At 52.0% G+C, this 16,013-nt stretch overlaps 1 protein-coding gene across 1 annotated transcript in view; it reads right to left on the bottom strand.

Moving 5' to 3' along the window:
* The window catches only part of LOC135043493 (reticulon-2-like), a 123,543-nt gene that overhangs the window by 56,033 nt on the left and 51,497 nt on the right, over window positions 1-16,013 (bottom strand). Inside the window, exon 4 of the mRNA XM_063955118.1 lies at window positions 15,624-15,693. Coding sequence (XP_063811188.1) covers window positions 15,624-15,693 — 70 coding nt within the window. The remainder of the gene's footprint in view (window positions 1-15,623; window positions 15,694-16,013) is intronic.

The following is a 16,013-nucleotide window of genomic DNA, read 5'->3' as shown; positions in this document are numbered from 1 at the left end:
TCTGTGCCGTATGTTCTCTGTGTTTGTGTGGGCTTCCTCCAGGAGCTCTGGGTTCAGGTCCTATCTGTGCCGTATGTTGTCTGTGTTTGTGTGGGCTTCCTCCAGGAGCTCTGGGTTCATGTCATATCTGTGCCGTATGTTCTCTGTGTTTGTGTGGGCTTCCTCCAGGAGCTCTGGGTTCAGGTCCTATCTGTGCCGTATGTTCTCTGTGTTTTTATGTGGGCTTCCTCCAGGAGACCTGGGTTCATGTCCTATCTGTGCCGTATGTTCTCTGTGTTTGTGTGGGCTTCCTCCAGGAGCTCTGGGTTCAGGTCCTATCTGTGCCGTATGTTCTCTGTGTTTGTGTGGGCTTCCTCCAGGAGCTCTGGGTTCAGGTCCTATCTGTGCCGTATGTTCTCTATGTTTGTGTGGGCTTCCTCCAGGAGCTCTGGGTTCATGTCCTATCTGTGCTGTATGTTCTCTGTGTTTGTGTGGGCTTCCTCCAGGAGCTCTGGGTTCAGGTCCTATCTGTGCCGTATGTTCTCTGTGTTTTTATGTGGGCTTCCTCCAGGAGACCTGGGTTCATGTCCTATCTGTGCCGTATGTTCTCTGTGTTTGTGTGGGCTTCCTCCAGGAGCTCTGTGTTCAGGTCCTATCTGTGCCGTATGTTCTCTGTGTTTGTGTGGGCTTCCTCCAGGAGCTCTGGGTTCAGGTCCCATCTGTGCCGTATGTTCTCTGTGTTTGTGTGGGCTTCCTCCAGGAGCTCTGGGTTCAGGTCCTATCTGTGTTGTATGTTCTCTATGTTTGTGTGGGCTTCCTCCAGGAGACCTGGGTTCAGGTCCTATCTGTGCCATATGTTCTCTGTGTTTGTGTGGGCTATCTCCAGGAGCTCTGGGTTCAGGTCCTATCTGTGCCGTATGTTCTCTGTGTTTTTATGTGGGCTTCCTCCAGGAGACCTGAGTTCATGTCCTATCTGTGACGTATGTTCTCTGTGTTTGTGTGGGCTTCCTCCAGGAGCTCTGGGTTCAGGTCCTATCTGTGCCGTATGTTCTCTGTGTTTGTGTGGGCTTCCTCCAGGAGCTCTGGGTTCATGTCCTATCTGTGCTGTATGTTCTCTGTGTTTGTGTGGGCTTCCTCCAGGAGCTCTGGGTTCAGGTCCTATCTGTGCCATATGTTCTCTGTGTTTTTATGTGGGCTTCCTCCAGGAGACCTGGGTTCAGGTCCTATCTGTGCCGTATGTTGTCTGTGTTTGTGTGGGCTTCCTCCAGGAGCTCTGGGTTTAGGTCCCATCTGTGCCGTATGTTCTCTGTGTTTGTGTGGGCTTCCTCCAGGAGCTCTGGGTTCATGTCATATCTGTGCCGTATGTTCTCTGTGTTTGTGTGGGCTTCCTCCAGGAGCTCTGGGTTCAGGTCCTATCTGTGCCGTATGTTCTCTGTGTTTTTATGTGGGCTTCCTCCAGGAGCTCTGGGTTCAGGTCCTATCTGTGCCGTATGTTCTCTGTGTTTGTGTGGGCTTCCTCCAGGAGCTCTGGGTTCAGGTCCTATCTGTGCCGTATGTTGTCTGTGTTTGTGTGGGCTTCCTCCAGGAGCTCTGGGTTCATGTCATATCTGTGCCGTATGTTCTCTGTGTTTGTGTGGGCTTCCTCCAGGAGCTCTGGGTTCAGGTCCTATCTGTGCCGTATGTTCTCTGTGTTTTTATGTGGGCTTCCTACAGGAGACCTGGGTTCATGTCCTATCTGTGCCGTATGTTCTCTGTGTTTGTGTGGGCTTCCTCCAGGAGCTCTGGGTTCAGGTCCTATCTGTGCCGTATGTTCTCTGTGTTTGTGTGGGCTTCCTCCAGGAGCTCTGGGTTCAGGTCCTATCTGTGCCGTATGTTCTCTATGTTTGTGTGGGCTTCCTCCAGGAGCTCTGGGTTCATGTCCTATCTGTGCTGTATGTTCTCTGTGTTTGTGTGGGCTTCCTCCAGGAGCTCTGGGTTCAGGTCCTATCTGTGCCGTATGTTCTCTGTGTTTTTATGTGGGCTTCCTCCAGGAGACCTGGGTTCATGTCCTATCTGTGCCGTATGTTCTCTGTGTTTGTGTGGGCTTCCTCCAGGAGCTCTGTGTTCAGGTCCTATCTGTGCCGTATGTTCTCTGTGTTTGTGTGGGCTTCCTCCAGGAGCTCTGGGTTCAGGTCCCATCTGTGCCGTATGTTCTCTGTGTTTGTGTGGGCTTCCCCCAGGAGCTCTGGGTTCAGGTCCTATCTGTGTTGTATGTTCTCTATGTTTGTGTGGGCTTCCTCCAGGAGACCTGGGTTCAGGTCCTATCTGTGCCATATGTTCTCTGTGTTTGTGTGGGCTATCTCCAGGAGCTCTGGGTTCAGGTCCTATCTGTGCCGTATGTTCTCTGTGTTTTTATGTGGGCTTCCTCCAGGAGACCTGAGTTCATGTCCTATCTGTGACGTATGTTCTCTGTGTTTGTGTGGGCTTCCTCCAGGAGCTCTGGGTTCAGGTCCTATCTGTGCCGTATGTTCTCTGTGTTTGTGTGGGCTTCCTCCAGGAGCTCTGGGTTCATGTCCTATCTGTGCTGTATGTTCTCTGTGTTTGTGTGGGCTTCCTCCAGGAGCTCTGGGTTCAGGTCCTATCTGTGCCATATGTTCTCTGTGTTTTTATGTGGGCTTCCTCCAGGAGACCTGGGTTCATGTCCTATCTGTGCCGTATGTTCTCTGTGTTTGTGTGGGCTTCCTCCAGGAGCTCTGGGTTCATGTCCTATCTGTGCCGTATGTTCTCTGTGTTTGTGTGGGCTTCCTCCAGGAGCTCTGGGTTCAGGTCCTATCTGTGCCGTATGTTCTCTGTGTTTGTGTGGGCTTCCTCCAGGAGCTCTGGGTTCATGTCCTATCTGTGCCGTATGTTCTCTGTGTTTGTGTGGGCTTCCTCCAGGAGCTCCTGGTTCAGGTCCTATCTGTGCCGTATGTTCTCTGTGTTTGTGTGGGCTTCCTCTAGGAGCCCTGGGTTCAGGTCCTATCTGTGCCGTATGTTCTCTGTGTTTGTGTGGGCTTCCTCCAGGAGCTCTGGGTTCAGGTCCTATCTGTGCCGTATGTTCTCTGTGTTTGTGTGGGCTTCCTCCAGGAGCTCTGGGTTCAGGTCCCATCTGTGCTGTATGTTCTCTATGTTTGTGTGGGCTTCCTCCAGGAGCTCTGGGTTCAGGTCCTATCTGTGCCGTATGTTCTCTGTGTTTGTGTGGACTTCCTCCAGGAGCTCTGGGTTCATGTCCTATCTGTGCCGTATGTTCTCTGTGTTTGTGTGGGTTTCCTCCAGGAGCCCTGGGTTCAGGTCCTATCTGTGCCATATGTTCTCTGTGTTTGTGTGGGCTTCCTCCAGGAGACCTGGGTTCAGGTCCTATCTGTGCCGTATGTTCTCTGTGTTTGTGTGGGCTTCCTCCAGGAGCTCTGGGTTCATGTCCTATCTGTGCCGTATGTTCTATGTGTTTGTGTGGGTTTCCTCCAGGAGCCCTGGGTTCAGGTCCTATCTGTGCCGTATGTTCTCTATGTTTGTGTGGGCTTCCTCCAGGAGCCCTGGGTTCAGGTCCTATCTGTGCCGTATGTTCTCTGTGTTTGTGTGGGTTTCCTCCAGGAGCCCTGGGTTCAGGTCCTATCTGTGCCGTATGTTCTCTGTGTTTGTGTGGGCTTCCTCCAGGAGCTCTGGGTTCAGGTCCTATCTGTGCCGTATGTTCTCTGTGTTTGTGTGGGCTTCCTCCAGGAGCTCTGGGTTCATGTCCTATCTGTGCCGTATGTTCTCTGTGTTTGTGTGGGCTTCCTCCAGGAGCTCTGGGTTCAGGTCCTATCTGTGCCGTATGTTCTCTGTGTTTGTGTGGGCTTCCTCCAGGAGCTCTGGGTTCAGGTCCTATCTGTGCCGTATGTTCTCTGTGTTTGTGTGGGCTTCCTCCAGGAGCTCTGGGTTCAGGTCCTATCTGTGCCGTATGTTCTCTGTGTTTGTGTGGGCTTCCTCCAGGAGCTCTGGGTTCAGGTCCTATCTGTGCCGTATGTTCTCTGTGTTTGTGTGGGCTTCCTCCAGGAGCTCTGGGTTCAGGTCCTATCTGTGCCGTATGTTCTCTGTGTTTGTGTGGGCTTCCTCCAGGAGCTCTGGGTTCATGTCCTATCTTTGCCGTATGTTCTCTGTGTTTGTGTGGGCTTCCTCCAGGAGCTCTGGGTTCAGGTCCTATCTGTGCCGTATGTTCTCTGTGTTTGTGTGGGCTTCCTCCAGGAGCTCTGGGTTCATGTCCTATCTGTGCCGTATGTTCTCTGTGTTTGTGTGGGCTTCCTCCAGGAGCTCTGGGTTCAGGTCCTATCTGTGCCGTATGTTCTCTGTGTTTGTGTGGGCTTCCTCCAGGAGCTCTGGGTTCAGGTCCTATCTGTGCCGTATGTTCTCTGTGTTTGTGTGGGCTTCCTCCAGGAGCTCTGGGTTCAGGTCCTATCTGTGCCGTATGTTCTCTGTGTTTGTGTGGGCTTCCTCCAGGAGCTCTGGGTTCAGGTCCTATCTGTGCCGTATGTTCTCTGTGTTTGTGTGGGTTTCCTCCAGGAGCTCTGGGTTCAGGTCCTATCTGTGCCGTATGTTCTCTGTGTTTGTGTGGGCTTCCTCCAGGAGCTCTGGGTTCATGTCCTATCTGTGCCGTATGTTCTCTGTGTTTGTGTGGGCTTCCTCCAGGAGCTCTGGGTTCATGTCCTATCTGTGCCGTATGTTCTCTGTGTTTGTGTGGGTTTCCTCCAGGAGCCCTGGGTTCAGGTCCTATCTGTGCCGTATGTTCTCTGTGTTTGTGTGGGCTTCCTCCAGGAGCTCTGGGTTCATGTCCTATCTGTGCCGTATGTTCTCTGTGTTTGTGTGGGCTTCCTCCAGGAGCTCTGGGTTCAGGTCCTATCTGTGCCGTATGTTCTCTGTGTTTGTGTGGGCTTCCTCCAGGAGCTCTGGGTTCAGGTCCTATCTGTGCCGTATGTTCTCTGTGTTTGTGTGGGCTTCCTCCAGGAGCCCTGGGTCCATGTCCTATCTGTGCCGTATGTTCTCTGTGTTTGTGTGGGTTTCCTCCAGGAGCTCTGGGTTCAGGTCCTATCTGTGCCGTATGCTCTCTGTGTTTGTGTGGGCTTCCTCCAGGAGCTCTGGGTTCAGGTCCTATCTGTGTCGTATGTTCTCTATGTTTGTGTGGGCTTCCTCCAGGAGACCTGGGTTCATGTCCTATCTGTGCCGTATGTTCTCTGTGTTTGTGTGGGCTTCCTCCAGGAGCTCTGGGTTCATGTCCTATCTGTGCCGTATGTTCTCTGTGTTTGTGTGGGCTTCCTCCAGGAACTCTGGGTTCAGGTCCTATCTGTGCTGTATGTTCTCTATGTTTGTGTGGGCTTCCTCCAGGAGACCGGGGTTCAGGTCCTATCTGTGCTGTATGTTCTCTGTGTTTGTGTGGGCTTCCTCCAGGAGCTCTGGGTTCAGGTCCTATCTGTGCCGTATGTTCTCTGTGTTTGTGTGGGCTTCCTCCAGGAGCTCTGGGTTCAGGTCCTATCTGTGCCGTATGTTCTCTGTGTTTGTGTGGGCTTCCTCCAGAAGCTCTGGGTTCAGGTCCTATCTGTGGTGTATGTTCTCTGTGTTTGTGTGGGCTTCCTCCAGGAGACCTGGGTTCAGGTCCTATCTGTGCCGTATGTTCTCTGTGTTTGTGTGGGCTTCCTCAAGGAGCTCTGGGTTCAGGTCCTATCTGTGCCGTATGTTCTCTGTGTTTGTGTGGGCTTCCTCCAGGAGCTCTGGGTTCATGTCCTATCTGTGCCGTATGTTCTCTGTGTTTGTGTGGGCTTCCTCCAGGAGCTCTGGGTTCAGGTCCTATCTGTGCCGTATGTTCTCTGTGTTTGTGTGGGCTTCCTCCAGGAGCTCTGGGTTCAGGTCCTATCTGTGCCGTATGTTCTCTGTGTTTGTGTGGGCTTCCTCCAGGAGCTCTGGGTTCAGGTCCTATCTGTGCCGTATGTTCTCTGTGTTTGTGTGGGTTTCCTCCAGGAGCTCTGGGTTCAGGTCCTATCTGTGCCGTATGTTCTCTGTGTTTGTGTGGGCTTCCTCCAGGAGCTCTGGGTTCAGGTCCTATCTGTGCCGTATGTTCTCTGTGTTTGTGTGGGCTTCCTCCAGGAGCTCTGGGTTCAGGTCCTATCTGTGTCGTATGTTCTCTGTGTTTGTGTGGGTTTCCTCTAGGAGCCCTGGGTTCAGGTCCTATCTGTGCCGTATGTTCTCTGTGTTTGTGTGGGCTTCCTCCAGGAGCTCTGGGTTCAGGTCCTATCTGTGCCGTATGTTCTCTGTGTTTGTGTGGGCTTCCTCCAGGAGCTCTGGGTTCAGGTCCCATCTGTGCTGTATGTTCTCTATGTTTGTGTGGGCTTCCTCCAGGAGCTCTGGGTTCAGGTCCTATCTGTGCCGTATGTTCTCTATGTTTGTGTGGGCTTCCTCCAGGAGCTCTGGGTTCAGGTCCTATCTGTGCCGTATGTTCTCTGTGTTTGTGTGGGCTTCCTCCAGGAGCTCTGGGTTCAGGTCCTATCTGTGCCGTATGTTCTCTGTGTTTGTGTGGGCTTCCTCCAGGAGCTCTGGGTTCAGGTCCTATCTGTGTCGTATGTTCTCTGTGTTTGTGTGGGTTTCCTCCAGGAGCCCTGGGTTCAGGTCCTATCTGTGCCGTATGTTCTCTGTGTTTGTGTGGGCTTCTTCCAGGAGCTCTGGGTTCAGGTCCTATCTGTGCCGTATGTTCTCTGTGTTTGTGTGGGCTTCCTCCAGGAGCTCTGGGTTCAGGTCCTATCTGTGCCGTATGTTCTCTGTGTTTGTGTGGGTTTCCTCCAGGAGCTCTGGGTTCAGGTCCTATCTGTGCCGTATGTTCTCTATGTTTGTGTGGGCTTCCTCCAGGAGCTCTGGGTTCATGTCCTATCTGTGCCGTATGTTCTCTGTGTTTGTGTGGGCTTTCTCCAGGAGCTCTGGGTTCAGGTCCTATCTGTGCCGTATGTTCTCTGTGTTTTTATGTGGGCTTCCTCCAGGAGACCTGAGTTCATGTCCTATCTGTGACGTATGTTCTCTGTGTTTGTGTGGGCTTCCTCCAGGAGCTCTGGGTTCAGGTCCTATCTGTGCCGTATGTTCTCTGTGTTTGTGTGGGCTTCCTCCAGGAGCTCTGGGTTCATGTCCTATCTGTGCTGTATGTTCTCTGTGTTTGTGTGGGCTTCCTCCAGGAGCTCTGGGTTCAGGTCCTATCTGTGCCATATGTTCTCTGTGTTTTTATGTGGGCTTCCTCCAGGAGACCTGGGTTCAGGTCCTATCTGTGCCGTATGTTGTCTGTGTTTGTGTGGGCTTCCTCCAGGAGCTCTGGGTTCAGGTCCCATCTGTGCCGTATGTTCTCTGTGTTTGTGTGGGCTTCCTCCAGGAGCTCTGGGTTCATGTCATATCTGTGCCGTATGTTCTCTGTGTTTGTGTGGGCTTCCTCCAGGAGCTCTGGGTTCAGGTCCTATCTGTGCCGTATGTTCTCTGTGTTTTTATGTGGGCTTCCTCCAGGAGCTCTGGGTTCAGGTCCTATCTGTGCCGTATGTTCTCTGTGTTTGTGTGGGCTTCCTCCAGGAGCTCTGGGTTCAGGTCCTATCTGTGCCGTATGTTGTCTGTGTTTGTGTGGGCTTCCTCCAGGAGCTCTGGGTTCATGTCATATCTGTGCCGTATGTTCTCTGTGTTTGTGTGGGCTTCCTCCAGGAGCTCTGGGTTCAGGTCCTATCTGTGCCGTATGTTCTCTGTGTTTTTATGTGGGCTTCCTCCAGGAGACCTGGGTTCATGTCCTATCTGTGCCGTATGTTCTCTGTGTTTGTGTGGGCTTCCTCCAGGAGCTCTGGGTTCAGGTCCTATCTGTGCCGTATGTTCTCTGTGTTTGTGTGGGCTTCCTCCAGGAGCTCTGGGTTCAGGTCCTATCTGTGCCGTATGTTCTCTATGTTTGTGTGGGCTTCCTCCAGGAGCTCTGGGTTCATGTCCTATCTGTGCTGTATGTTCTCTGTGTTTGTGTGGGCTTCCTCCAGGAGCTCTGGGTTCAGGTCCTATCTGTGCCGTATGTTCTCTGTGTTTTTATGTGGGCTTCCTCCAGGAGACCTGGGTTCATGTCCTATCTGTGCCGTATGTTCTCTGTGTTTGTGTGGGCTTCCTCCAGGAGCTCTGTGTTCAGGTCCTATCTGTGCCGTATGTTCTCTGTGTTTGTGTGGGCTTCCTCCAGGAGCTCTGGGTTCAGGTCCCATCTGTGCCGTATGTTCTCTGTGTTTGTGTGGGCTTCCTCCAGGAGCTCTGGGTTCAGGTCCTATCTGTGTTGTATGTTCTCTATGTTTGTGTGGGCTTCCTCCAGGAGACCTGGGTTCAGGTCCTATCTGTGCCATATGTTCTCTGTGTTTGTGTGGGCTATCTCCAGGAGCTCTGGGTTCAGGTCCTATCTGTGCCGTATGTTCTCTGTGTTTTTATGTGGGCTTCCTCCAGGAGACCTGAGTTCATGTCCTATCTGTGACGTATGTTCTCTGTGTTTGTGTGGGCTTCCTCCAGGAGCTCTGGGTTCAGGTCCTATCTGTGCCGTATGTTCTCTGTGTTTGTGTGGGCTTCCTCCAGGAGCTCTGGGTTCATGTCCTATCTGTGCTGTATGTTCTCTGTGTTTGTGTGGGCTTCCTCCAGGAGCTCTGGGTTCAGGTCCTATCTGTGCCATATGTTCTCTGTGTTTTTATGTGGGCTTCCTCCAGGAGACCTGGGTTCATGTCCTATCTGTGCCGTATGTTCTCTGTGTTTGTGTGGGCTTCCTCCAGGAGCTCTGGGTTCATGTCCTATCTGTGCCGTATGTTCTCTGTGTTTGTGTGGGCTTCCTCCAGGAGCTCTGGGTTCAGGTCCTATCTGTGCCGTATGTTCTCTGTGTTTGTGTGGGCTTCCTCCAGGAGCTCTGGGTTCATGTCCTATCTGTGCCGTATGTTCTCTGTGTTTGTGTGGGCTTCCTCCAGGAGCTCCTGGTTCAGGTCCTATCTGTGCCGTATGTTCTCTGTGTTTGTGTGGGCTTCCTCTAGGAGCCCTGGGTTCAGGTCCTATCTGTGCCGTATGTTCTCTGTGTTTGTGTGGGCTTCCTCCAGGAGCTCTGGGTTCAGGTCCTATCTGTGCCGTATGTTCTCTGTGTTTGTGTGGGCTTCCTCCAGGAGCTCTGGGTTCAGGTCCCATCTGTGCTGTATGTTCTCTATGTTTGTGTGGGCTTCCTCCAGGAGCTCTGGGTTCAGGTCCTATCTGTGCCGTATGTTCTCTGTGTTTGTGTGGACTTCCTCCAGGAGCTCTGGGTTCATGTCCTATCTGTGCCGTATGTTCTCTGTGTTTGTGTGGGTTTCCTCCAGGAGCCCTGGGTTCAGGTCCTATCTGTGCCATATGTTCTCTGTGTTTGTGTGGGCTTCCTCCAGGAGACCTGGGTTCAGGTCCTATCTGTGCCGTATGTTCTCTGTGTTTGTGTGGGCTTCCTCCAGGAGCTCTGGGTTCATGTCCTATCTGTGCCGTATGTTCTATGTGTTTGTGTGGGTTTCCTCCAGGAGCCCTGGGTTCAGGTCCTATCTGTGCCGTATGTTCTCTATGTTTGTGTGGGCTTCCTCCAGGAGCCCTGGGTTCAGGTCCTATCTGTGCCGTATGTTCTCTGTGTTTGTGTGGGTTTCCTCCAGGAGCCCTGGGTTCAGGTCCTATCTGTGCCGTATGTTCTCTGTGTTTGTGTGGGCTTCCTCCAGGAGCTCTGGGTTCAGGTCCTATCTGTGCCGTATGTTCTCTGTGTTTGTGTGGGCTTCCTCCAGGAGCTCTGGGTTCATGTCCTATCTGTGCCGTATGTTCTCTGTGTTTGTGTGGGCTTCCTCCAGGAGCTCTGGGTTCAGGTCCTATCTGTGCCGTATGTTCTCTGTGTTTGTGTGGGCTTCCTCCAGGAGCTCTGGGTTCAGGTCCTATCTGTGCCGTATGTTCTCTGTGTTTGTGTGGGCTTCCTCCAGGAGCTCTGGGTTCAGGTCCTATCTGTGCCGTATGTTCTCTGTGTTTGTGTGGGCTTCCTCCAGGAGCTCTGGGTTCAGGTCCTATCTGTGCCGTATGTTCTCTGTGTTTGTGTGGGCTTCCTCCAGGAGCTCTGGGTTCAGGTCCTATCTGTGCCGTATGTTCTCTGTGTTTGTGTGGGCTTCCTCCAGGAGCTCTGGGTTCATGTCCTATCTTTGCCGTATGTTCTCTGTGTTTGTGTGGGCTTCCTCCAGGAGCTCTGGGTTCAGGTCCTATCTGTGCCGTATGTTCTCTGTGTTTGTGTGGGCTTCCTCCAGGAGCTCTGGGTTCATGTCCTATCTGTGCCGTATGTTCTCTGTGTTTGTGTGGGCTTCCTCCAGGAGCTCTGGGTTCAGGTCCTATCTGTGCCGTATGTTCTCTGTGTTTGTGTGGGCTTCCTCCAGGAGCTCTGGGTTCAGGTCCTATCTGTGCCGTATGTTCTCTGTGTTTGTGTGGGCTTCCTCCAGGAGCTCTGGGTTCAGGTCCTATCTGTGCCGTATGTTCTCTGTGTTTGTGTGGGCTTCCTCCAGGAGCTCTGTGTTCAGGTCCTATCTGTGCCGTATGTTCTCTGTGTTTGTGTGGGTTTCCTCCAGGAGCTCTGGGTTCAGGTCCTATCTGTGCCGTATGTTCTCTGTGTTTGTGTGGGCTTCCTCCAGGAGCTCTGGGTTCATGTCCTATCTGTGCCGTATGTTCTCTGTGTTTGTGTGGGCTTCCTCCAGGAGCTCTGGGTTCATGTCCTATCTGTGCCGTATGTTCTCTGTGTTTGTGTGGGTTTCCTCCAGGAGCCCTGGGTTCAGGTCCTATCTGTGCCGTATGTTCTCTGTGTTTGTGTGGGCTTCCTCCAGGAGCTCTGGGTTCATGTCCTATCTGTGCCGTATGTTCTCTGTGTTTGTGTGGGCTTCCTCCAGGAGCTCTGGGTTCAGGTCCTATCTGTGCCGTATGTTCTCTGTGTTTGTGTGGGCTTCCTCCAGGAGCTCTGGGTTCAGGTCCTATCTGTGCCGTATGTTCTCTGTGTTTGTGTGGGCTTCCTCCAGGAGCCCTGGGTCCATGTCCTATCTGTGCCGTATGTTCTCTGTGTTTGTGTGGGTTTCCTCCAGGAGCTCTGGGTTCAGGTCCTATCTGTGCCGTATGCTCTCTGTGTTTGTGTGGGCTTCCTCCAGGAGCTCTGGGTTCAGGTCCTATCTGTGTCGTATGTTCTCTATGTTTGTGTGGGCTTCCTCCAGGAGACCTGGGTTCATGTCCTATCTGTGCCGTATGTTCTCTGTGTTTGTGTGGGCTTCCTCCAGGAGCTCTGGGTTCATGTCCTATCTGTGCCGTATGTTCTCTGTGTTTGTGTGGGCTTCCTCCAGGAACTCTGGGTTCAGGTCCTATCTGTGCTGTATGTTCTCTATGTTTGTGTGGGCTTCCTCCAGGAGACCGGGGTTCAGGTCCTATCTGTGCTGTATGTTCTCTGTGTTTGTGTGGGCTTCCTCCAGGAGCTCTGGGTTCAGGTCCTATCTGTGCCGTATGTTCTCTGTGTTTGTGTGGGCTTCCTCCAGGAGCTCTGGGTTCAGGTCCTATCTGTGCCGTATGTTCTCTGTGTTTGTGTGGGCTTCCTCCAGAAGCTCTGGGTTCAGGTCCTATCTGTGGTGTATGTTCTCTGTGTTTGTGTGGGCTTCCTCCAGGAGACCTGGGTTCAGGTCCTATCTGTGCCGTATGTTCTCTGTGTTTGTGTGGGCTTCCTCAAGGAGCTCTGGGTTCAGGTCCTATCTGTGCCGTATGTTCTCTGTGTTTGTGTGGGCTTCCTCCAGGAGCTCTGGGTTCATGTCCTATCTGTGCCGTATGTTCTCTGTGTTTGTGTGGGCTTCCTCCAGGAGCTCTGGGTTCAGGTCCTATCTGTGCCGTATGTTCTCTGTGTTTGTGTGGGCTTCCTCCAGGAGCTCTGGGTTCAGGTCCTATCTGTGCCGTATGTTCTCTGTGTTTGTGTGGGCTTCCTCCAGGAGCTCTGGGTTCAGGTCCTATCTGTGCCGTATGTTCTCTGTGTTTGTGTGGGTTTCCTCCAGGAGCTCTGGGTTCAGGTCCTATCTGTGCCGTATGTTCTCTGTGTTTGTGTGGGCTTCCTCCAGGAGCTCTGGGTTCATGTCCTATCTGTGCCGTATGTTCTCTGTGTTTGTGTGGGCTTCCTCCAGGAGCTCTGGGTTCAGGTCCTATCTGTGTCGTATGTTCTCTGTGTTTGTGTGGGTTTCCTCTAGGAGCCCTGGGTTCAGGTCCTATCTGTGCCGTATGTTCTCTGTGTTTGTGTGGGCTTCCTCCAGGAGCTCTGGGTTCAGGTCCTATCTGTGCCGTATGTTCTCTGTGTTTGTGTGGGCTTCCTCCAGGAGCTCTGGGTTCAGGTCCCATCTGTGCTGTATGTTCTCTATGTTTGTGTGGGCTTCCTCCAGGAGCTCTGGGTTCAGGTCCTATCTGTGCCGTATGTTCTCTATGTTTGTGTGGGCTTCCTCCAGGAGCTCTGGGTTCAGGTCCTATCTGTGCCGTATGTTCTCTGTGTTTGTGTGGGCTTCCTCCAGGAGCTCTGGGTTCAGGTCCTATCTGTGCCGTATGTTCTCTGTGTTTGTGTGGGCTTCCTCCAGGAGCTCTGGGTTCAGGTCCTATCTGTGTCGTATGTTCTCTGTGTTTGTGTGGGTTTCCTCCAGGAGCCCTGGGTTCAGGTCCTATCTGTGCCGTATGTTCTCTGTGTTTGTGTGGGCTTCTTCCAGGAGCTCTGGGTTCAGGTCCTATCTGTGCCGTATGTTCTCTGTGTTTGTGTGGGCTTCCTCCAGGAGCTCTGGGTTCAGGTCCTATCTGTGCCGTATGTTCTCTGTGTTTGTGTGGGTTTCCTCCAGGAGCTCTGGGTTCAGGTCCTATCTGTGCCGTATGTTCTCTATGTTTGTGTGGGCTTCCTCCAGGAGCTCTGGGTTCATGTCCTATCTGTGCCGTATGTTCTCTGTGTTTGTGTGGGCTTTCTCCAGGAGCTCTGGGTTCATGTCCTATCTGTGCCATATGTTCTCTGTGTTTGTGTGGGCTTCCTCCAGGAGCTCTGGGTTCATGTCCTATCTGTGCCATATGTTCTCTGTGTTTGTGTGGGCTTTCTCCAGGAGCTCTGGGTTCATGTCCTATCTGTGCCATATGTTCTCTGTGTTTGTGTGGGCTTCCTCCAGGAGCTCTGGGTTCATGTCCTATCTGTGCCATATGTTCTCTGTGTTTGTGTGGGCTTCCTCCAGGAGCTCTGGGTTCATGTCCTATCTGTGCCGTATGTTCTCTGTGTTTGTGTGGGCTTCCTCCAGGAGCTCTGGGTTCAGGTCCCATCTGTGCTGTATGTTCTCTATGTTTGTGTGGGCTTCCTCCAGGAGCTCTGGGTTCAGATCCTATCTGTGCTGTATGTTCTCTATGTTTGTGTGGGCTTCCTCCAGGAGCTCTGGGTTCAGGTCCTATCTGTGCCGTATGCATCCTATGTTTGTGTGGGCTTCCTCCAGGAGTTCTGGGTTCATGTACTATCTGTGCCGTATGTTCTCTGTGTTTGTGTGGGCTTCCTCCAGGAGCTCTGGGTTCATGTCCTATCTGTGCCGTATGTTCTCTGTGTTTGTGTGGGCTTCCTCCAGGAGCTCTGGGTTCAGGTACTATCTGTGCCGTATGTTCTCTGTGTTTGTGTGGGCTTCCTCCAGGAGCTCTGGGTTCAGGTCCTATCTGTGTCGTATGTTCTCTGTGTTTGTGTGGGCTTCCTCCAGGAGCTCTGGGTTCAGGTCCTATCTGTGCCGTATGTTCTCTGTGTTTGTGTGGGCTTCCTCCAGGAGCTCTGGGTTCAGGTCCTATCTGTGCCGTATGTTCTCTGTGTTTGTGTGGGCTTCCTCCAGGAGCTCTGGGTTCATGTCCTATCTGTGCCGTATGTTCTCTGTGTTTGTGTGGGCTTCCTCCAGGAGCTCTGGGTTCAGGTCCTATCTGTGCCGTATGTTCTCTGTGTTTGTGTGGGCTTCCTCCAGGAGCTCTGGGTTCATGTCCTATCTGTGCCGTATGTTCTCTGTGTTTGTGTGGGCTTCCTCCAGGAGCTCTGGGTTCAGGTCCTATCTGTGCCGTATGTTCTCTGTGTTTGTGTGGGCTTCCTCCAGGAGCCCTGGGTTGGTGGAGACTGTGGACTATAATGTCACAGGGACTGAGGTGCAGATGGAATATATCTGGAAAGCACTGCCGGGTATATACTGTAAGTGCTGGGAATAATGTGTATGCGGCAGAGGTATATAGGCACACACCAGCGGATGGCTCACATTATGAGCAGCCCAGTCACTTACACAGTGGGGTTGGTTTATTGATAGATAGCAGGTACAGCTGTACTCACTGTTACATGCACTATGGTGATGGATGGAGCTCGTAGCATAGTAGGGTTTCATACAGCTCAACAACTAGGGAGTGTATACTGCTAACAGGGGACAGCTTCATATTACAGGTCTCTCTGCAGCTGAGTATGGAGTATATAGCTCTGTGGCACATATACACGGTGTCTCCACCATTATTACATTACCGTCTCACACAGTGCTAAGGATTTAAAGATGGCTGCAGCACATGTGCAGTAATACATCAGATTGGAGGACAGGCTTCCCTGGGTCCTAGTGCCCAGCATGTTTGCACAGTCAGTGGGGAGACTGCTTTCTAACAATGTGGTGTTAGTGTATGGGGTAGTGGTTAGCATTACTGCCTCACAGCACCGAGGTCATGGGTTCCATTCCCATCATGGCCCTATCTGTGTGGAGTTTGTATGTTCTCCACGTGCTTGCGTGGGTTTCCTCCGGGTACTCCAGTTTCCTCCCAGAATCCAAACATATACTGGTAGGCTAATTGGCTCCCTACAAAAAATAACCCCAGCGTGTGTGTGTACATGAGCAGAGGCGATCAGCCAAGTGGTTCTTATCTGCCGTCACATTCCATGGGGTAAATTTACTAAGGTCGGAGTTTTTTAGAGCTTTTAATGTTGCCTATAGCAACCAATCAAATTCTACCTATTATCTTCTAGAAGCAGCTAGATAAATGTTAAGTAGAATCTGATTGGTTGCTATGAGCAACATCACCAGTTATAAAAAAACTCCTACCTTAGTAAATTTACCCCAATGTTTCTATATAGGTGTGTGTAAATCTGACTCTGATAGAAGCCAGTGCCTCCGTAGCCAGTGACCTTGCGGTACCGCATCGCTGTATAGAGTGTGTCATCACAAGCATAACAATATTGTGTACAATGTCACATAGAAAATGTATTCATAGGAATATGTATCTGCGCTGACCCTAAATAACACAATGAGTTACACATACATATATTATATATACTGAACCCAAAAAATGGGAGTGGCCTCTGGTATAGGGGGCGTGGCCAGTGCTTCCCGGATCACCTGCTGCTTTGTAGGTCAGAGCAGTGGTGATCAGAGGCCCCCAACTCCCCCTGCCGCATGTCCAAATAGCGGGACTGTCCTGCTGAAATAGGGACAGTTGGGAGGTGTGCCTATAGGAACGGCGGACCATTAAACGGCATTGAGTCACTAGCGCTGGTCGGGAGTGACAGTCCCTCCTCCTGCGGCTCCATGCACTCACCACAACGCCCGCTCTGCTGGTTGATCACTTACCCAGGAGTAACAGGGTGAGTCCGTTGACCACGGCTCCGACATACGTGAAGAGGTAGAGGAGAACGAGGAACTGCGGAGACAGAAAGAAAGCGATAACGTATTTCCCTTCCCTGTACTCTGCATGCCCCTGGCAGGGAGCAGGCCGATCATCCTCACAGGAGGGTACCAAAGAAGGTGGCGGCTGTGTACAGGGGGAGACAGATCCTGACACAATAGAAAAGGCCAGTTTCCTATAACAACCAATCAGAAATTGCATTCATTTCCTAAACGACACTAGACCAATGAGAGTTACCCCTTTCACACCGCAAACCCGGGTCAGACCCTTTCACACTACACTATCACCCCGCGTTATTGCAGGGTTGGCTCCTTTTAACTCAACCCAGGTCAGCA

The sequence above is a fragment of the Pseudophryne corroboree genome, unplaced genomic scaffold, assembly GCF_028390025.1.
Source record: "Pseudophryne corroboree isolate aPseCor3 unplaced genomic scaffold, aPseCor3.hap2 scaffold_865, whole genome shotgun sequence".
Taxonomy (NCBI): domain Eukaryota; kingdom Metazoa; phylum Chordata; class Amphibia; order Anura; family Myobatrachidae; genus Pseudophryne; species Pseudophryne corroboree.
The sequence above is the reverse complement of the archived record's forward strand: the minus strand, read 5'-3'. Positions and strand labels throughout refer to the sequence as shown.